Source organism: Leptosomus discolor, chromosome 12, assembly GCF_034619465.1.
Source record: "Leptosomus discolor isolate bLepDis1 chromosome 12, bLepDis1.hap2, whole genome shotgun sequence".
Lineage (NCBI taxonomy): Eukaryota > Metazoa > Chordata > Aves > Leptosomiformes > Leptosomidae > Leptosomus > Leptosomus discolor.
In genome coordinates this window covers 18665975-18683496 of record NC_141402.1, presented here as the reverse complement: position 1 = coordinate 18683496, position 17522 = coordinate 18665975, and the positions used below count along the sequence as shown (strand labels likewise).

The 17522-nt window shown below is 39.4% G+C and overlaps 1 protein-coding gene across 1 annotated transcript; it reads right to left on the bottom strand.

Moving 5' to 3' along the window:
* Positions 1-1881: 1881 nt before the first annotated feature.
* FSHB (follicle stimulating hormone subunit beta) lies at positions 1882-2916 on the bottom strand. The gene is made up of 2 exons (XM_009946842.2): positions 2722-2916; positions 1882-2118 (listed from the first exon to the last, which is right to left on the bottom strand). The coding sequence occupies exons 1-2, from the start codon at positions 2878-2880 to the stop codon at positions 1882-1884; spliced, it is 396 nt and encodes a 131-aa protein (XP_009945144.1). The 5' UTR covers positions 2881-2916.
* Positions 2917-17522: the final 14606 nt, after the last annotated feature.

Genomic DNA, 17522 nt, shown 5'->3' with positions numbered 1-17522 from the left:
ACATCCAGAGTAACAGACAAATTCCCTTTAAATAGACATGTCTGTAAGGGTCTCAAGCAGATATGCCAGGTGACCTCAAGAGGTCATCTACTTCATTCCCTTGCCTCATGGCAAATTAACTGTCGTTCCGAACAGGTTCAATGTGTTCTTGAAGACCTGTAGTGGTCACTACTCCATAGACCCCACTCTCTTCCTTCCTTCCTTCCCCAGCCCCCTGACAATTTATTTAGTGTCTAGCTGTCTGTACCTTTTGGAAGATCTGCTAGTGACCACTCTGAATCTTTCATTAGTTGTTCTGTTCACTATGAACATGGAGAACTGACTGTTCCTTTTCTCTTTGTAACAGTCTTCAAGCATGTAAAAGGTTCCACTAATTTCTGCCTCCTGTGTTGCCTCCCATAAGCAAAACAACCACTTAAGTTTGTTCTCCTAAGCTGTTTTTCAGGCCTCTCTCCGTTCTTATTACTCTTCTGTGGATTTCCTCCAATTTTTCAATGCCTTGAAGTTCTGTGTCCAAAGCTGGAAACTCAGCTGAGTCCCTTACCATGTTGAACTGAGTGGTGGAAAGTAGGTTATGTCTTGTAGGCTCTACTCCGTACATTCCCACTTTTCCGCAGTGGTGTGATACTGTTGAGTCATCCTTAGCTTGTACAACCTCCAAGCCTTTGGTGCCAAACTGCTGCTGAACCAGTTGCTTTCTATTCTGTGTTTGTGTAGGTGATTGTTTCTGATAAAGAGCAGTATCTTTTCATTTTCCTGATAGGATTTCATTCTGTAGGTTTCAGGTAACTTTCCCAATAACATGAAATAATTTTCCATTCTGATTCAGTCAGTCCTCCAACTTGCTTCCAGACCTTCCCAACTTCATATTGGCTGTTGCAGAATTAAGTTGATGCAGAACTCTATGAACTTCCATTCTTAGAAAGGACTACTGTGAACTACTTTCAAGGCATGTTATCACACCATGTTTGTGTTACTGGGATCAGGTTCCTCTAGATTCATCCCTAAATAATTTTGAGACTCCTATCTTAAATAGCGTTAAAAAAATTCTCATTATTATGCTCTGTTGAATAGTGAAAGGAAATCTAGTGTTTCTGATATGTGGCAAAATTTTCAGAATTATTTAACTGACTTAGGATATGTTTACACAGGTGAAAGTAGACAGCTGAGGATTCCTTTTTCAAGTTAGCCAGATATGAACTAGGGTTCATGTTATTTGTGTTCCTGTGGCGCTCAGCCTGAGCTAACAAGCCTTACTGAGAAAGCACAAGAGTTCAGGTGACATTCGACATTTGAACATAGATTTTGGCTCTTAACTAAACATACTGTAATTATTTACACAGCATAATGACTGTATGAACTATTTTGCAAAAAAAAAAAAAAAGACAGGATCTCATCTGAGAGAAGTTTGCAATCCAGCTAACAGAAAGTGAGGGCGCAGATGTTGGTTGTAAGAGAACCAGTGCTGTAAGGCTTTTTAAGTGCGTTCCGAGGAGGGATGGAAAGCAGTGGCTAATAAAGACTTGGAACTTGGGAATGTTTTGAAAGCGTAGGATAGCATAGAGTATCCTAAGTGAACTAGGCAGTGGAAATACAGGAATATAAAGAATGAAGTTGTCGTAGAGAAGAAAAGGCAAGGGCAGAAGGAATCAGAAGCAGCATTCTATAGACGTATGAAAATGATTTTAAGGATACCGATGGGATAAGTAGGGAAGGCCTGAAGAGAATTTTAGTCAGTAGCTCTCCGTTTTGCCCTTAAAAATCTTTGTTTCAATCTTGGCAGTTTCTGAATAGCCTTGCCTATTATCTTCCGCTTAAGCCCAATCAGTACCTTTTTTTAGAAGTGAACAATGAAAGCCAAACTGCCGTGTCAAGTACCCTTCATTGGTTACTTCCATTCTGACTGAAGGAACAGTAGGATGGCCCCAGCCCCCTCACAGTGCAGTCAGTGCTGTCGGTATCACAGGTCTCACAATGGCACTCTGTAGCTACTGGATATGAATAAAAAGATTCTGGATGGTCGCCACAGCCAGGGATCTTCACTGTTTCATACACAATCTCCTTGAAGGTACATGTTTGCTGAACGGATGATACTGGTGGATATTTGTATACTGGATCCTGAAAATTACAAGAAGAAAATACCTATTTTGAAATTCGTTATGGGGTAGAACTTAAAATTTTTAGACAATAAAGGAAATGACGTGAAAGTTAATTAAACTGGTGGGAAAATCCCACTGAGATCAAAAGGATTTGGTTCAGACTTTTCTAATTTCACCTAGATCCTTTCAGGAGGATGGATATGGCAAATTTGTGTCATACCATCACCAGACAGTCTTGCAGGTCAATTGCTTGATTCTTCAGTTTGGAAAAGTAGAGGAGTCTACATAGTAATAGCTGCTTAATTGTATCTGTTTGCAAGCACAGATTAAACATCAGGCAGACATCCAGATTGTAATATGTTCAGCTCTAGTTATACAATATAAACATAATGTGTGCAGCCAGTTAAAGATCAGAATTTTACTAGCATCTTTTCACCCTTCCCTTCGTGGTTCAGATTTGCTTTGCATCTACTTTCTGTCAAATAGCACAGCAGTTATCCGGACTGTTCTTTCACAAGGCTTATTCTGCCGATGTGTTTGTTGTGGGCTGGAGAAATGGGTTATTCATACATCAGTTGGAATATTTAATGCTGGTGCCTGAAATTAAACTTAAGATTCTCACCCTTGTGAAGCAGTATCCCGAGCACCACGTGGCATTCACTGTAATACAGAATTCACATTCTTCTCTTTCCACTGCTATAGTGATATTGGTGAGCTGACAGCTATTGCAACAAATCGCTTTCCAGCAAAGTAAGAGCACGTAACAATTAACTGTCTTCATCCTGTGTATAAAGCAAAAAATAAATCTCTACTGGAGAAAAATATATAGTTATTTTCAACAGGAAATATTTATAGAAACAGGGAGAAATTGAGTCTTTGCATTGTCATCAAGTGGTTCTATAACAGCAAGCTTTCAGAAATATCAGTGAGAACATAGGATAAAGCCATTAAATAGATCTATCCGTATGTTTATTGTTAAGGGAGTCTGGTTTTCCTAAACTCCTGAAGTGGCATGTCAGCAATCTTTGCAGAATAATAATAGCAGAGTACCATACCACTTCCAATGAAATGGTTTTATCAGAGTTTCTGTACAGAGAATGTCTCCTGTCCTTAAGAAGAAAGAAAGTGAGAGAAAGAGCAAAGGATAATCTGTTTTCCAGAAACAATTAATTACATACAGTGTTTGCAATGTGAAAAAAGATTTCTAGATCAGGATCTGATGAAAACTTACCTGTATTCTACTTGCCTGCCTTGTAACAGCAGTAGTGAGAAGAAAGCCCTATGCTTACCTTTTATACTAAATTGTGTGTAACTTATACCTTGAGGATTTGCAGTGTATTAATGCAGCGAGCATTAGTTTGGTACTTGGTGAAAGTGGATTAATGTTCAGCCAGACAGATCAAGCCTTGTTAAGAGGAAAAAAAGAAAAGCAAAACATACTCAGGAAGTGGTGGTGAAGGTTATTGTCGCAATGTCTTTTTAGAAGTTTCACTGGATTTTATTCAGGGGCATTTAGAAACAGATGAGCTATTCCAAAATTTGAAAGAAAGTCGAGAAGCCTATTTTTTGAAAAGTTGAGGTGTTTTAACTGTTTTATGTCGGCCCTTAAACTGATAGGTTTGGGGTGCAAGCTGGTCCTCTGGTAATTCATAGCGGAGGCATGGCTAGAGTGCTTCATTACTAATGAACGTGTTCCTGAGTTTTTCAGGGGATCAATCTTAATTGCTTTTTTCTGGATTAGGTCTTAACCCAGTGAACTGCACATGTACTTGTTTATTGATCTGTGGTCCAAGAAAGGTAGTGATGTGAGTTTTGTTAAACCATGAGTAACTCCACTTTTTTACCATTTAAAATACCACTGTGTTTTTTAAAAATTCAGATTTCTATCCCAGTATATGCAGTCCTGGCGCCTGTCTGTTGCATGGTCACATTTTTTTTAACTTATATAAGGGATGTCTGTATTGTGGAAAGGGGCTAAAGATAATGAGGCTCCAGATTTGTGTTTTCTGTCAGTGACCTCAGATCAAGTCTTGTCCTGTTACAGGGAAAATGGTAATGTTTTTAGCAGGCAACCATGCAAACTCAACTTCAATGCATTCCCTAGTTTGTCATGATAATAAAAGAGTCTGTGAATAGTGTTCCCCCACTTACTGCCCTTTTCCTGCATTCACAGGTTAGTGATGTGTGTCTCTTCACAGAATAATAACAGAGAAATAATTCTGATGAGCTTCACATATCACTTCTGGGGAAGATGACTCACAGTAGCACTGTATTTACTATCCTCTGCCCAGAACAGTGAGTCTTGCTTTGTTATGACTGTTCTATTATGGTCAGTCTGACTTTTACAGAAATCCATCCACAAAGAAAAACTAGGCAAGGACATACAGTTAAAAGCGTTTTATCATGAAAAGAAATTCTCACTGGCTTATTAGTTGTCCTGCAGATGGGCTACTTTTCAAAGTGGCTTTTACAAATGAGCTCTTTAAGTGTCTCATACCTTCCTGTGGTCCTGCAGACTGGCCATCTGTTCCAGTTTCCAACCTGTCTGCAATATCTTAATTTGTTAATGAATTTCCTATCATGCCAAAGTTAGAAAGTGATCGGCAGATTTTCCCTGGACATCTCCTGTAATAATAACTTTGAGAACACAGCTCAATTAAATGTGTAAAGAAGTCAAGAAAGCAAATGTCTTCCTTTTTACCGATATAAACTCTGATCATTTGATAATGATCTTTTCTGTCATTTAGTGTCGACATAGTCTGTCTTCTCAGAAGATTCTCACTTGCTATAAATCACTAATTCCAGAGATGTCAGACAAAAGGTGAGTACAATTTGTTCTATCCTACTGAGGATATGGCCTTTTCTAAGTACTGATCTATGCAAATTAAGTAAAACTAAATAAACTTTGTTTGCAAAGGACAATACGGGAAATACCTGATCTCTCAGTTGCGACGATCTGTTTCATGGTTTGAGGAAATCATACACATTCACTGAAACTGTAGTTTCACAAGCAGGGAGTGCAAATTCAGCCCTTGCCATGCTGTTTCTTCCCTCCCCTAGTTTCTTGCTCTGGCCCACTCAGCCTCCTCACTTGTGGCAACAGAAGTTAGGGAAATAATTCTGATTAAAAGGAATAAACTGAACCCAGCTGTGTTCTACAGCATTGCTGTTAATCTATATAAATTTGTTCCACAACGAAATGAACAGCTGTAGCAGTGTAAGTGACGGGATTGATTGGGGAGTGGGAATGAGGGGGGAGGCTGACAGGCAATGCATTAAGTAGCGTTCTCACTGAAGAGTCCACGAAGCCACATTGTAAACACAATACCAACTTTTTAACAGGACAGTTTCATCCTGCACTGACTTCAAGGGCATTTGTTTCTGTAATCATCAGTTCTAGGTTGGTTCTCCAGCGATCAGCTCTGCTAAATTCATTGTGTGAATATATGAATATGCATTTTTAAGGTAATAGGAAATTACAAATTGAAATCAACTAACCAGCAGTCTATCATCTCAGGAGTGGTAATTCAGTGAATTGTTACTTCGTTGACTTTGGTTTTGTTCCCACACCTTTTGTTAGAAAAATACACTAAAGGAATTACTTCTCATGATGGGCAAGATGCTGTGTAAGTACACATTTTTCTAAGATTATTAGTTCATGCCTTTGGGAAATGTTTATATGCTAACTATATTATACCCCTTCAAATTTATATTCCCATTAGATTAAAAAAAGGTTATGGTAGTTGTGCAGAAAGCTATCGTTTTCACATATATGCAAACATTATACGTCGGTTCTGCTTTACTGCATTTTGTATCTATTTGAGAAATAGAAATGCTTTCCGTTTGAAGTGGTTTACATTGCAGTTTAGGGAATAATGTCAGAGGGAAGAGCACTCCTTCTTTACATGCTACAGCAACATTTAAGTTAATTGGTGGTCTTATTTATCTAGTTCTTAACCAGTATTGCACATTCTAGATTTAGCAGTTGTCATTATGCTTCTGGGCTGAATGCTAAGTGTTGCCCGGATTATCAAAGAGGAATTAGTGACACCATACTCCTGTGGTGGATTATGTATACAGCCTTGGAAATTAAAAGATATTGTGGCATGTCTATACCGAAAGATTGAGACAGACCTGCAGGTGCTCTGCTCATACTTGAGCTAGCCATGCGATTTGCAGATCTGGAATGTCTTTGCAAATGGCCTGTTTGGATTGCGGCAAAGCGATCTCGTGCTCCTTCCCCACCTTTCTAGGGTTAGCTGACTAGCGGGTCCGTTGTGCAGAATCCAAGCTCTAGCAAGGCCCATGAGAAGGCTCAAGTTGCTGCAGAATCCTGTAATTGCGTTATGATTGGGAAGGGAAGAGTTGGGTTGGAATGGGTAGCGCTTCATGGTCAACAGAGGTTGCTGTATTCCTATTGAAGTGAGTGGGGAAATCTGGCGAATGCTGTAACGGAAGATCTGGCCTTCAACATGGGCAGGGAGCTAGTTCATCAAATTATAGGTGGTCCTGTAGGTGAAAACTCTCCAACCTTTGCAAATCATACTGGGCATCAGATTCACATGGCTATGTTAATGCCTCAGTGGCATCTCAGGGGAATAAAAGGCTTCTCTGTGTTGCTGGTTTTTTATGTTCTGTGGCTATTTCCCTTGGAGAAACACAGCAAGCCATCGTTACCACTGCTGCTACAAGAAAGCACTTGCTTTGCTGTTTCTAATCACTTCAACCAGAAGTGCTGTGACACATTGTGCTGTTGTTTCCCTTCTAAGCAGCAAATGCTCTCTTGTTTGTTTGCTTGGGTTGTGGGGTTTGTTTTTGGTTTGGTTTGGTTTGGTTTTGTTTTTGCAAAAGCATCTAGTACAGAACTGAAAGCTTTGTGTTTCTTATATGTTCTGAACTAATGAAATTTCTTTCTTCATGAGAGGTAGTGGTAAGACTAGTAATTCTGTTACTGCGAGTTGTAAATCTGCCTTGCTTAAAAGGAGGTAGATTAGCTCTTTCAGAGAACTTCGGTATCTATCAAAGTGCTATTGGAAACTTGGTTATATGTGTGCAACTCATCCACCATGAGTAATAAATCTGACTCTGTCCTGACAGAAGATGTATTGAACCTTCTAGTGGAAAAAAGAGAATGTCTGATATAAAAGACAGGCCTTATCTGTAAATTATTCTAGCTGCAGACTAGCTTTACCTTCTAATGTATTCTTTTAACAGTGTAAAGGGATGTGGTTTTAGGTTTGTTAGATTCATGGTTGTGGTTACATGTTTTAGGTCTTGTTAAATAGATATGTTACTGGGTATAATAGTTTCTGCATCTGAAAACTGTTTCTTATTGAAAGTATGTCTCAAGGCATGTTTAAAGTGCTTAGATCTATGGCTTAATTAAATTTCAGTGGGTTAGAACAGAATGAAGAGTTGTTTCTCTTAAGTTGGGAGTTGTGCACCTCAGTGCCATCATACTGGGTATAATATGTGTTTGTGTCAAGTTTCTTCTGCACACAACGTGTCTTGACTGACTACCCTTCCTCTCCCCTTCTTTGTGTTTGTCCAAATGTTTTTCTGCACAGGTGCAATTTAATCTGAAGTACTTAAAGGAAAACACCTTATTGTTGCTACCCAGTGATTGACTAAATTGATATCCTTGAAGTACACAGATTGCAAATTGCTTCTGAATCTGTGTTTCAGGACTCCCAGTATGAGGTTGGTATTTCAGAACACAGCAGCCCAGGCCTGTGTTAAGTAAATTGACTGAATTTTGTCTTTTCCTTTTGTCATTGTTGTTTTTGTTGCTTACTACTGGTGGGAGATGACTTTTGTCATTGTATTACTCCTCTATAAGGCTTTGGTGTTTACTGCGATTCTTATTGAAGTCATTGGAGAGCCCCCCGTTGCCTTTAGTGGTAACTGCATTGGTCACTATTGCTCAACACAATTTTTACTGATATTATTTTAATTTCCCAGCACCGATGATGCAGAATTGTGCAGTAGCTTGGGCCTGCCAAGCACATAGCTGGATAGCTGATACTAATTAGTGTCAGCTAAAGAGTTGGTTGTTAATGAAGAATTCATACATTCAGCCATATGCCGCAGAATACTTCACCCTCGGGAGAATAAAGAAAACTCTAGAATGCATTGATTGTGTATTTAGTAGCACAGCATTTTAGAAAGCTTTTGAGATACTAGTTTCTATTACCTGGGGCAAAGGTCTTAGATCCCAAATACCTACACAAGCTGATAGACTTTCTAAGTCTTGTGAAGATCCTGCTTGCAGTCAACAGCAGCAAAAACTAATCCTTCTGAAAAGAGTTTAATAAACACAGAACAGTGTAACAATACAGATGCTTCTGTTATTGTCATTCAGTTAATTTTCCTGCAGTTTTTGTCTCGCATGATGTAAATTCATTCATGGCTGATTTTTATACCACATTTCTGAATATATAAACCAGGTACATTTTCTTACCCTTTTTAGTGACGGGACTCTTGCAATCTTCAGCTGTTTGCTCTTGTGGTCTTTGTTTTGTATATAAGATCCTTTGATAACTACAGTGGTATCTGTTAGGAAATGTACGTTAAGCTCCTGCTCAAGACTAAATGAAGTTTAAAAATTATAGGTTTGTTAGGAATGTGGGGTTTTTTCTCTATCGTTCTTTCATTTTACCATCTCTGTTTGTTTCTGAGTATTATCTTTTTCAATTAAAAATACCTTTTTTTCTAGGAATATCTTTTCTCTGTGTGAATAAGTAGCAGTTTTGATCCTGTGACTGTCCTGGAGCACTATTGTTTTGTTTTAAGCTTTCTGTGTACGACTAGTGTTTTTCAACAAGAACAAGGAAGCATCGTAATGGATTTGACAAAATAGATTAGTCATATCAGAAAAGAGTTGACAAAGCAAGGAAGAGACCTGATGGACAGTATATTTAAAGTCATATATTCCACTAATACGTAACCAGCTAGGATTTCCTTTTTGTTGTGTGAGCAGCTCTTGGCTCTGTATGGGATTGTCATTATGCTGTTGATAGCAAAAGTGCAGAAATATTTCTGTGAGGATACGAGTTGAAGAAACTAGAAACAGGGGCATGAGGTTGCAACTGATATGATTCAATATGGTTTGTTTTTGCTGGTCTTGCACAAAATGCAGAGACATGCCCAGATCTGTTTCATTCTAATTAAAGCAGTACCTGTGTGTGCCTGTAAAGGAGCCGTGCTAAATGTTGTCATGTTCCTCACTGAGCAGTAGTAGAGAGGCCTCTGGCTTTACTTGTGCCTCATGGTTTGTTAAGTAGGAGAAGAGGTCCGAGTGAGGAAGACTAGCTTGGTTTTTAAATTTTCATTTCATTCTTAAAAAAGAAACCCCTGAAGTTTGAAATCCTCTGTAGAAGGAAAGCCTTTTCATTGTTGAGTTGCTTCAGGTTACTGTCTTTCTGTCTCAAGTTACTGTCTGTTGAAGCCAGAGCATAGATGTGGCCTAGGGAACTGCACATACTGGAAGCACTGGGTTCCCCAGCATTGGAAATGTATACTCAGCAATGCAGCTTGATAGGCTTCTGAGCAGTCAGATGAGAAAGCTGGCAGGAAAATATGTTTCAGTGAACTTCATTGAAATCATCTTTGTAGAGTAAGCTTTCAACAAATTTGCAATTTGTCATTTGCCTACAGAAATGGTAAAATTTTGGAAAAATGTAAATAATAATTCAAGACCCAAATATTAAAGAATGACTTGAGACCAAAGGACAAAGCCATTAGTAGTTTGTGTAAGGAATGATTGCATTTTTTTTTTCCTAGGTAGCTTGTTTCACTGATCTGTCATGTTTGTATTTTGTTAAACCTAGAAATAAAAAAAGACAGTGTTTCAGACACTTTAAAAGTTCATCAGTACTTCTACTATGTTCTGTAACCATGCTAAGAAGCTGGACAAGCATTTAGCTATGACTGGTTTTAGGAAGCACTTCTGAAAAAATGTGTATTTCTTCTAAAACAGTGAGTTTGGCAGGACCGTGCCTTGTTCACACGTAGACAACAGCGTATGCTAATTGTTTTCGAGCTACAGCTGTGATACACAACATAAGGCTTATTTGAATCTTGCTGACAGTGTGCATCAATGACACAATATGGTTGATGAACAACAATTCAGCACACTTGGATGAAAATCCCGTCTTATTTGGGTTGCTAAATACAGTCTTAGGCTGAAGATGTCTGACCCATATTCTTTTTGCAAGTGCAGTAATTTTTAGGTCAAATTGGTTAAGAAAAATAGGTTGAAAAGAATGCATACAGCCATAGCCACCTTCAGCTGAGATTTTAACATTTTATCTGACCAGCTTTGTCTACAATATTCACTGCTTTTAGGGATTCTAATATTTTTCTTTTAAAGGATATTTCCTCAGCAGTCCTATGGAATATTTATTCTAGGGCATGTAGATATTATTGCGCAGAATATAGAGTTGCTGTCTGAGCTGTAGGAGTTCGATTGTGATCAGATTGCAAATTTGCAAGGAAATTTCATTAAACTACTGCAGGAATTAGGATTGCAGAGCTTTAATGAGGAAACAGATGTGAAGCTTACGGAAAAAGCTTTACAGGTATCAACCCAGTATATAGCTCAATACGCAAACCAAATCTTATTTGTTAGATTGTACTAGCAGAATGATGAAATAAAAAAAAACAGGCATTGGTTTTGGCTAAATTTCTGATGAAGGTGTATTTTTTCAGACAATGATTAAAACTTTAATTTTTTTATTCTTTATTCTTTATTCTTAAAAAGTAGGTACGAATTTGGCAGGTTCAGGCTTGAGCTGAAGATTTAACTTTTGGTAACTTTGTGCAGCGTTATACACTGTTCAACCAAATCGGTGGTTAGCAGGACCTGTGTTTACTGCTCTTGGTGAAGGATGCGGCTCTTTCCTTCCCCTCCTATTCTGCCTTTTTTGTTCATATGTTACTTTCTCCTCATTAACTGCGCTGCAGGAATGCCACTGTTCTTACGCAGAATGAGTCCCAGGCATAAGCAAAGCAAACTGTGGCAGGGAAGCAGACTTCTAGGGAGGGGAAGAGAACCATGGCCTTATTGCCCCTTTTGCCTGTGACAGAGCTTGAAGGCACCCTCAGCAAGTTTGCAGATGACACAAAGTTATGCAGGAGTGTCGATCTGCCTGAGGGTTGAGAGGCTCTGCAAAGGGATCCGGGCAGGCTGGGTCAATGGGCTGAGGCCAATTGTATGAAGTTTGACAAGACCAAGTGCTGGGTCCTGCACTTCAGTCACAACAACCCCGTGCAGCCCAACAGGGTTGGGGATGAGTGGCTGGAGAGCTGCCCGGGGGAAAAGGACCTGGGGGTGTTGGTCAACAGCCGGCTGAACGTGAGCCAACAGTGTGCCCAGGTGGGCAAGAAGGCCAAAGCGTCCTGGCCTGTGTCAGAAATAGTGTGGCCAGCAGGAGTAGGGAGGTGATTGTGCCCCTGTACTCGGCACTGGTGAGGCCACACCTGGAATACTGTGTCCAGTTTTGGGCACCACAGTACAGTAAAGACATTGGGGTGCTGGAGCGGGTCCAGGGAAGGGCAACGAAGCTGGTGAGGGATCTGGAAAACGTGTCTTATGAGGAGCAGCTGAGGGAACTGGGATTGTTTAGCCTAGTGAAGAGGAGGCTGAGAGGAGACCTTATTGCTCTCTACAGCTACCTGAAAGGAAATTGTAGTGAGGCTGGTGTCAGTCTCTCCCTCCAAGTAACCAATGACAGGACAAGAGTTAATGGCCTCAAGTTGCACCAGGGGAGATTTAGATTGGATATTAGGAAAAATTTCTTTACTGAAAGAGTGGTCAAACATTGGAACAGGCTGCCCGGGGAAGTGGTGGGGTCACCATCCCTGGAGGTGTTCAAAAGACGTATAGATGTGGTGCTTAGGGACATGGTTTGGTGGTGGGCTTGGTCCTGTTAGGATAATGGTTGGACCTGATGATCTTAAAGGTCTTTTCCAAGCAAAATGAATCTATGATTCTATGTGTGTGACAGAGTGAGAGTTTAGGGTTATTCCTCTCGTGGAAGAAACAATTGTCTATCTTATGCCTCCAGACATTTTCCTGGCATTTGCCAGACTAAGACCCCAAGATTTCTGTTTTTCTGGTAGCAGCTCTTGGACTCCAGCATCCCAGTTCTGAGTACCAACAATTCAGTTTTGCTCACGTTTCTAGACCATTTGACCTGGCACTGCTGTGTGGTCATTTTACTACAAAGCAAATTCAAAATTGGTAAATTATTGAAAAATAAATACCAAAGTGCCTTAGTGTCAATGAATTTAAAAAAAAAAAAAAACTACAATGGGATAGCAGTCAGAAAATCGCTTCCATTTAATTCAGAGTATTGGGAACCTTTTGCCTGCTGAGGGCCGAACACGTTTTGGGGAGCAATGCACAGGCACCATATTTATTTATTCAGACAAATACAGGTTTGGAAAGCTTATTTGGAGGTGTGTTATTTTAGGTATTGTGTTAATGGCTGCTGGATTTGATGTTGATTTCTTGGAGGAACATTTTTGGAGGTTGAGTAGAGAAGTGTACAAAGCAGTTTGTGCCGTGCCCTAGTATTGTCCTTTCATGCCCTCTCCAATCTGTTGGAGAAACCTGGAAATATTGTTCCTGATAGGAAGTAGGAAAATGAAACACTGTTATAGTCTAGGGGGTGTGAATTATAGTGACCAGAAGCACTTCATTATTTAAGTGCATAAAAAGGTAGCTGGAAGGGTCTAATAGGCAGGAGGAGCCTTCCATGTCTTGTGACGGGGAGCATGTGCTGCACCAGACTATGTTACGGTGGGATGTAGTGGCTGCTTAGCCTATAGGGTAATACTTCTGTATCTGACATGGTGTCAGAAGATGGAAAGCTTTCTTGTGGCAGAAAAGTATATACTTGATGGCTGGAACCTCCAGCCAGAGTCTTGGCCAGACTGACATCGGAAAATAGTGCCCATCATTCCCTTTAGGATCCTGGAGTCCCTCTTATCTTGCCAAGGACCCTAGAAACTAATTTTTTCTCTTTGTCATTTGGGTCTTGGAACCCTCCTCTCACCTCCATGGCAGGTGTCAGGCAGTGAAGGCCATGTGGTAGGCAGCTCCGTGTGGGAATGGGGGAGTGTGGGATGTCAGGCAGGGCACTGGGGTAAGCAGAGGAGTTGAATGGTGGTGTGGGAGGAAGGAACACGGCAGGCTTCATGCAGAACAAGTTGAATCAGCCAGCCTGTGAAATGAGTTTCTAAATGTTATTAGAATTACCTTGAAATTGTATACCCGTGGTCACTGATCACCTTTTAAAATATTGGTTTATGTTGTGTCTGTTTCAGCACAGTATTAGACAGCTGTTTGAAATGGATCAGTCTAAACATTGGCTGCTCAGCTTTATAGGAATAGAAAAGTCACTGAGCAGAAATCCGTTTGTAATCTGCGTAGCACTGCCTGAAAAAGAAACAGTCCTTCTCAATTGCTTTATTAATTGTATAAATGAACAAGATCAAAGTTGCTGGTAATTAAACGGGTTTTGTGGCTTGTTGTGGTGCCATCTCGTGGTTCTTCAGTAAAAGGTCGCACGTTGCTAAAAGTTACTTCACAGCCAAAGCAGATTTTACAGCATTGCGGCAAGCAAAACTAAGTGCTAGGCTTTAGAACTGAACCAGCGCTTTAAGCCTCCTGGCCATTGGCCAGATTCCTGCCGTGCTCAGTCAGATCTAGTAAAGCCTTTGGAAGTTTCAGAATTCCCACTGTAAGAGTGATGATAATACAGCAGTCGTTAAATGCACTGACATTAATTTTGCTTGTCCCTGTGTATGACAGGCACAGAGAACTGTGCTCAAGAAAACATGCCTTCTCTTTTCTTTCTCTCTAAACTGTGGAACATTAAGCATAATCATTCCTGCCAGTGTCTTTAAGCATAGAATTGCTCTGAAAGTGGATAGGGAGAGTGCAATCCTTCTGCTTCTAATGTGCCTTGTTTGGGATAAGGAAAGAAGATTTACAGGAAACTATATATAGCAGTCCTTTCCATCTCATTTCCACCTACTCATTGCAGAGCTTGTATGCTGGGGGGGCATTCCTCCTAACTTCAAGAGGTCTTTCTATGCCTGTGAGGGAACCTCATTCATTTTGCTGTTCTCTAAACCTTGAAAAAGAATAATGTTTACTCCATCTTGTACTCCTTATGTTCTAATGTAGTGTTGTCAAGCAGATTGTTAATGAAGGTCTGATTTTTATTAGACTTTATTTTTTGCTTTCAATCCTCAAAAACTAGGGAACTTTAAGCAGCATTAAAATGGTTATCATTTTGCAGCCTCCTATTTTGTTGTTGTCCACTGTTTGCCATTTTGTTTCGCTGTAACACTTTATCACTTTTTATTGCATCCAGAAGATGAACAGGCATATTCATAAAAATGTTTGTCATATTTGTCTCTTCTTGAATTCTAATTTCTATTTGAATGACTTCTACATAATGCTGCTTCTCAAAGAAACTGTCAATATATCCATCTATCTGATAAAATTTTCTGTGTGTCTGTAAATACTATGAATCCCACTGTTGCTGGCCACATATGATTTAGTAGCTCCAAATAGAGGTTTTTTGCTTCACATCTCAGTTTCCATAGGTAGTGGACATAAAGTCTTCACAAAAAAGTCTTCACAAGAGAGCTGAGTAGGTGAGGCACTGAGAGAAAATTACTTCTGCTATAAAACATGCCCTTTCCTAAATAACCTGGAAAGGCTGTGACGTGATAGTGCCATAGATGCAGTCTTGGAAGAAGGGATGAGAATTGGTGCGTTCATTGCAGCTCATGGAATCCTGATGGGTAATTAATAGGCTGTGGTTTTGTAAGCATTGTAAAATGCTTAAGGCAGATCTCTCACTGGCTGAGGACACTGGGATCTGCACTGAGATCTGAGGGTACAGGAAAGGTGAGGAGGTGGATCTTAGGCCTTGGTTATCAGTCTGTTAGGTTTGGACATTTTAGAAAAAACCAGAAGGCTCAGTAGGTACCAATCAGCTGAGAAAAGTTCTATTGTATGTCCACAGCCATTCTGCTGTTACAGACAACCTTTTTATGGCTTCAGATGAGGTCACAGGGAGTGTGCTACCATACTTCTGTGAGTAGAGCAAAGTTGCTAATGAAATCAACTGATTAGTTACCTTCTGCAGACTGAAAGAGAGGAAGATTTTTAATGAACGCCTTGGCTGGCTAATTGAAGTGACCATGATTCATGAGCCAATACTGGCTAATGCAAAAGTGGCACCAGAGAAGTGGTTGTTGCCACAGTGAGAGGACTAGTCATTACCTTCAGTACTATTTAAAGGATTCTAAGCAGTATTTAAGCCACTGTATTTGAGTGGCTTGAAATGCAGATATTTTAAGGCTATGGAGCTGTTCTGCATATCCTTATACATATTTTTGCCTTTATACGGTTGATAATGTATTTAAGGGTTACCCCATAGATCATCACGTGTGCTAGAGACAATCCAGTGTTCATGAGACATATAAGCTTTGCAAAAAATGCCAGCATTCTGTATTCTTAATTTCTGTTCCTGACTACCAATGTCATCACCTGCTCCTGGATACTGGAGATTATTATAAGACTTGAATGACCTATTTAGCTGTTCTGAATTTTGAATGATGATTTTTTTCCTCCCTTATCTGCTGAATTTCTTCCCTCCCACCCCCTTTTAGCATAAAACAGAAATTGTGGAAGATTATTATATAGTTTTGTAAGACACTGATCCCTACATAATCTGGGAACCCTTTATAAGGAAATTGAAGATGAAATTATCATGGGTACTATAAGATTGCTTTTAAGCCTTATAAATAATAATGTCTGCCAGATATTCTCAAGTCCAAATCCACTATCCCATAGGGACAGAAACAAATTTTAGGAAGAAATTATACATTCCCAGCAAGCAGCAGTTAAGACTCAAAGAATTTCAAAAGCATACCTGCACTTCAGATGCAAATGACATAGTATACATGTTTCCTAGTATGCTTGCGCAGGTCAGAATTTTAATATCAAGACATAACTCTCAGCCCACACTGAGATCAGGTCAAACTAGTGCAGACATCTGCGAGTCTGGCGTTTGCGTGATGTTGAAGGATCTCTCTGCGGCACTTGATTTAAGAAGTTCAAGTCTTGGAATCTATATGTTATATAGAGACTATAGCGTCTAGTGCAATGCTGTAAAAGTACCCCTGATGCTTAGTCTACCTAGTTCTGAGATAACAGTAATTTCCATGAATTAAATCTAGAAGAAATAATTGATGCTATTTCCTGAAAACATAAAGAAAAATATTTTTTTTGTTAATGGTGACAAAAAAGAACATTCAACTATTTGAGTTTGGATCCTTTCCAGTTAAACAAAGGATGTGGATTTTCTTAATTAGGGAATAATTGGATTTTGTCTCTCAAGCAAATTACAGACTTTATATCATAAGGAAAGAAATAATGTGAGAAAAATAGCTGCAAGTTTTAGGTGAAAAAAAGATCATTATATCCTTTGCTCTGCTATGAACTGTAGTATACTACAACTAAATGGACTTACTGTCAATGAAGCAAATCTATGCTTTTTAACATTATTTTCTATCTTGCAGTATTTATCAGTATTTCTATATGTGTGAGAGAAAATTCAAATTTTTTGTGTTCTTAGGGAGAAGACAAATAAAAAAGCCAAAAAAGCTTTGCTCTATTGTGATTCTTTATGGCTTTTTTTAAGCTTACTACAAAAGTTATTTAAGCCTCTCTATCTGAAAAGACTGAAAAAGCAGAGTTATTTCAGAGCTCTGTCTGGTTTTCATTACAGACAAATCATATTTCAGAATAACTGAAAATCTGGTAAAAAACTGGATTGATTGTGGATCTAGTTTTCACATTTAAAAAAAACCCATACATGGCCTAAGAAGGAAAACACTTGAATCTGTTCTTTCTCCTTTGGTTTAGTTGCAAAGTTCATGGAAAGCTGAACACTTTAATTCAAAAGTAGAATTCAGAATTCTCAAAAGCTGAAGGAAATTCCTGTTTTGTGAACAGGAAAAATGGAGCTTTTAACAGGTCTTTCCTGATGCCATTAAGGCAGCTAATGTAAGCTAGGTGACATAATTAGGCTTTATTTTATTTCTTTAAAATTGCTAGTGGGTGTCTAGGAGTGCCGGTGTATTGTTTTTAATTTCAACGTACTCCTAAAAGGGAAGGCTGTCTATGTTGACCTGAATTTGTGCCCAATGGCAGAGGAGCGTTGGGTGGAGCCATCTGCCATGAGAAGGATCCCCTGCTGATGTCTCTGATCTTGGTGGAGGTTTCCTGGCTTCCTGCAAAATTGGCACCTTACAAATATGCAAGCCATTACCTGCAGAATTCTGTGGCTAATTGATTGTGCAGTTATCTTTATAACATGCACAAATAAAGTCAAT

Excerpts from the sequence above, each read along its gene's own strand:
- FSHB (XM_009946842.2), bottom strand. The coding sequence starts at position 2,880 with ATGAAGACAGTTAATTGTTACGTGCTCTTACTTTGCTGGAAAGCGATT. Across the intron at positions 2,119-2,721 it reads CGGGATACTGCTTCACAAGG|GATCCAGTATACAAATATCC; the intron begins GTGAGAATCTTA and ends TGTAATTTTCAG.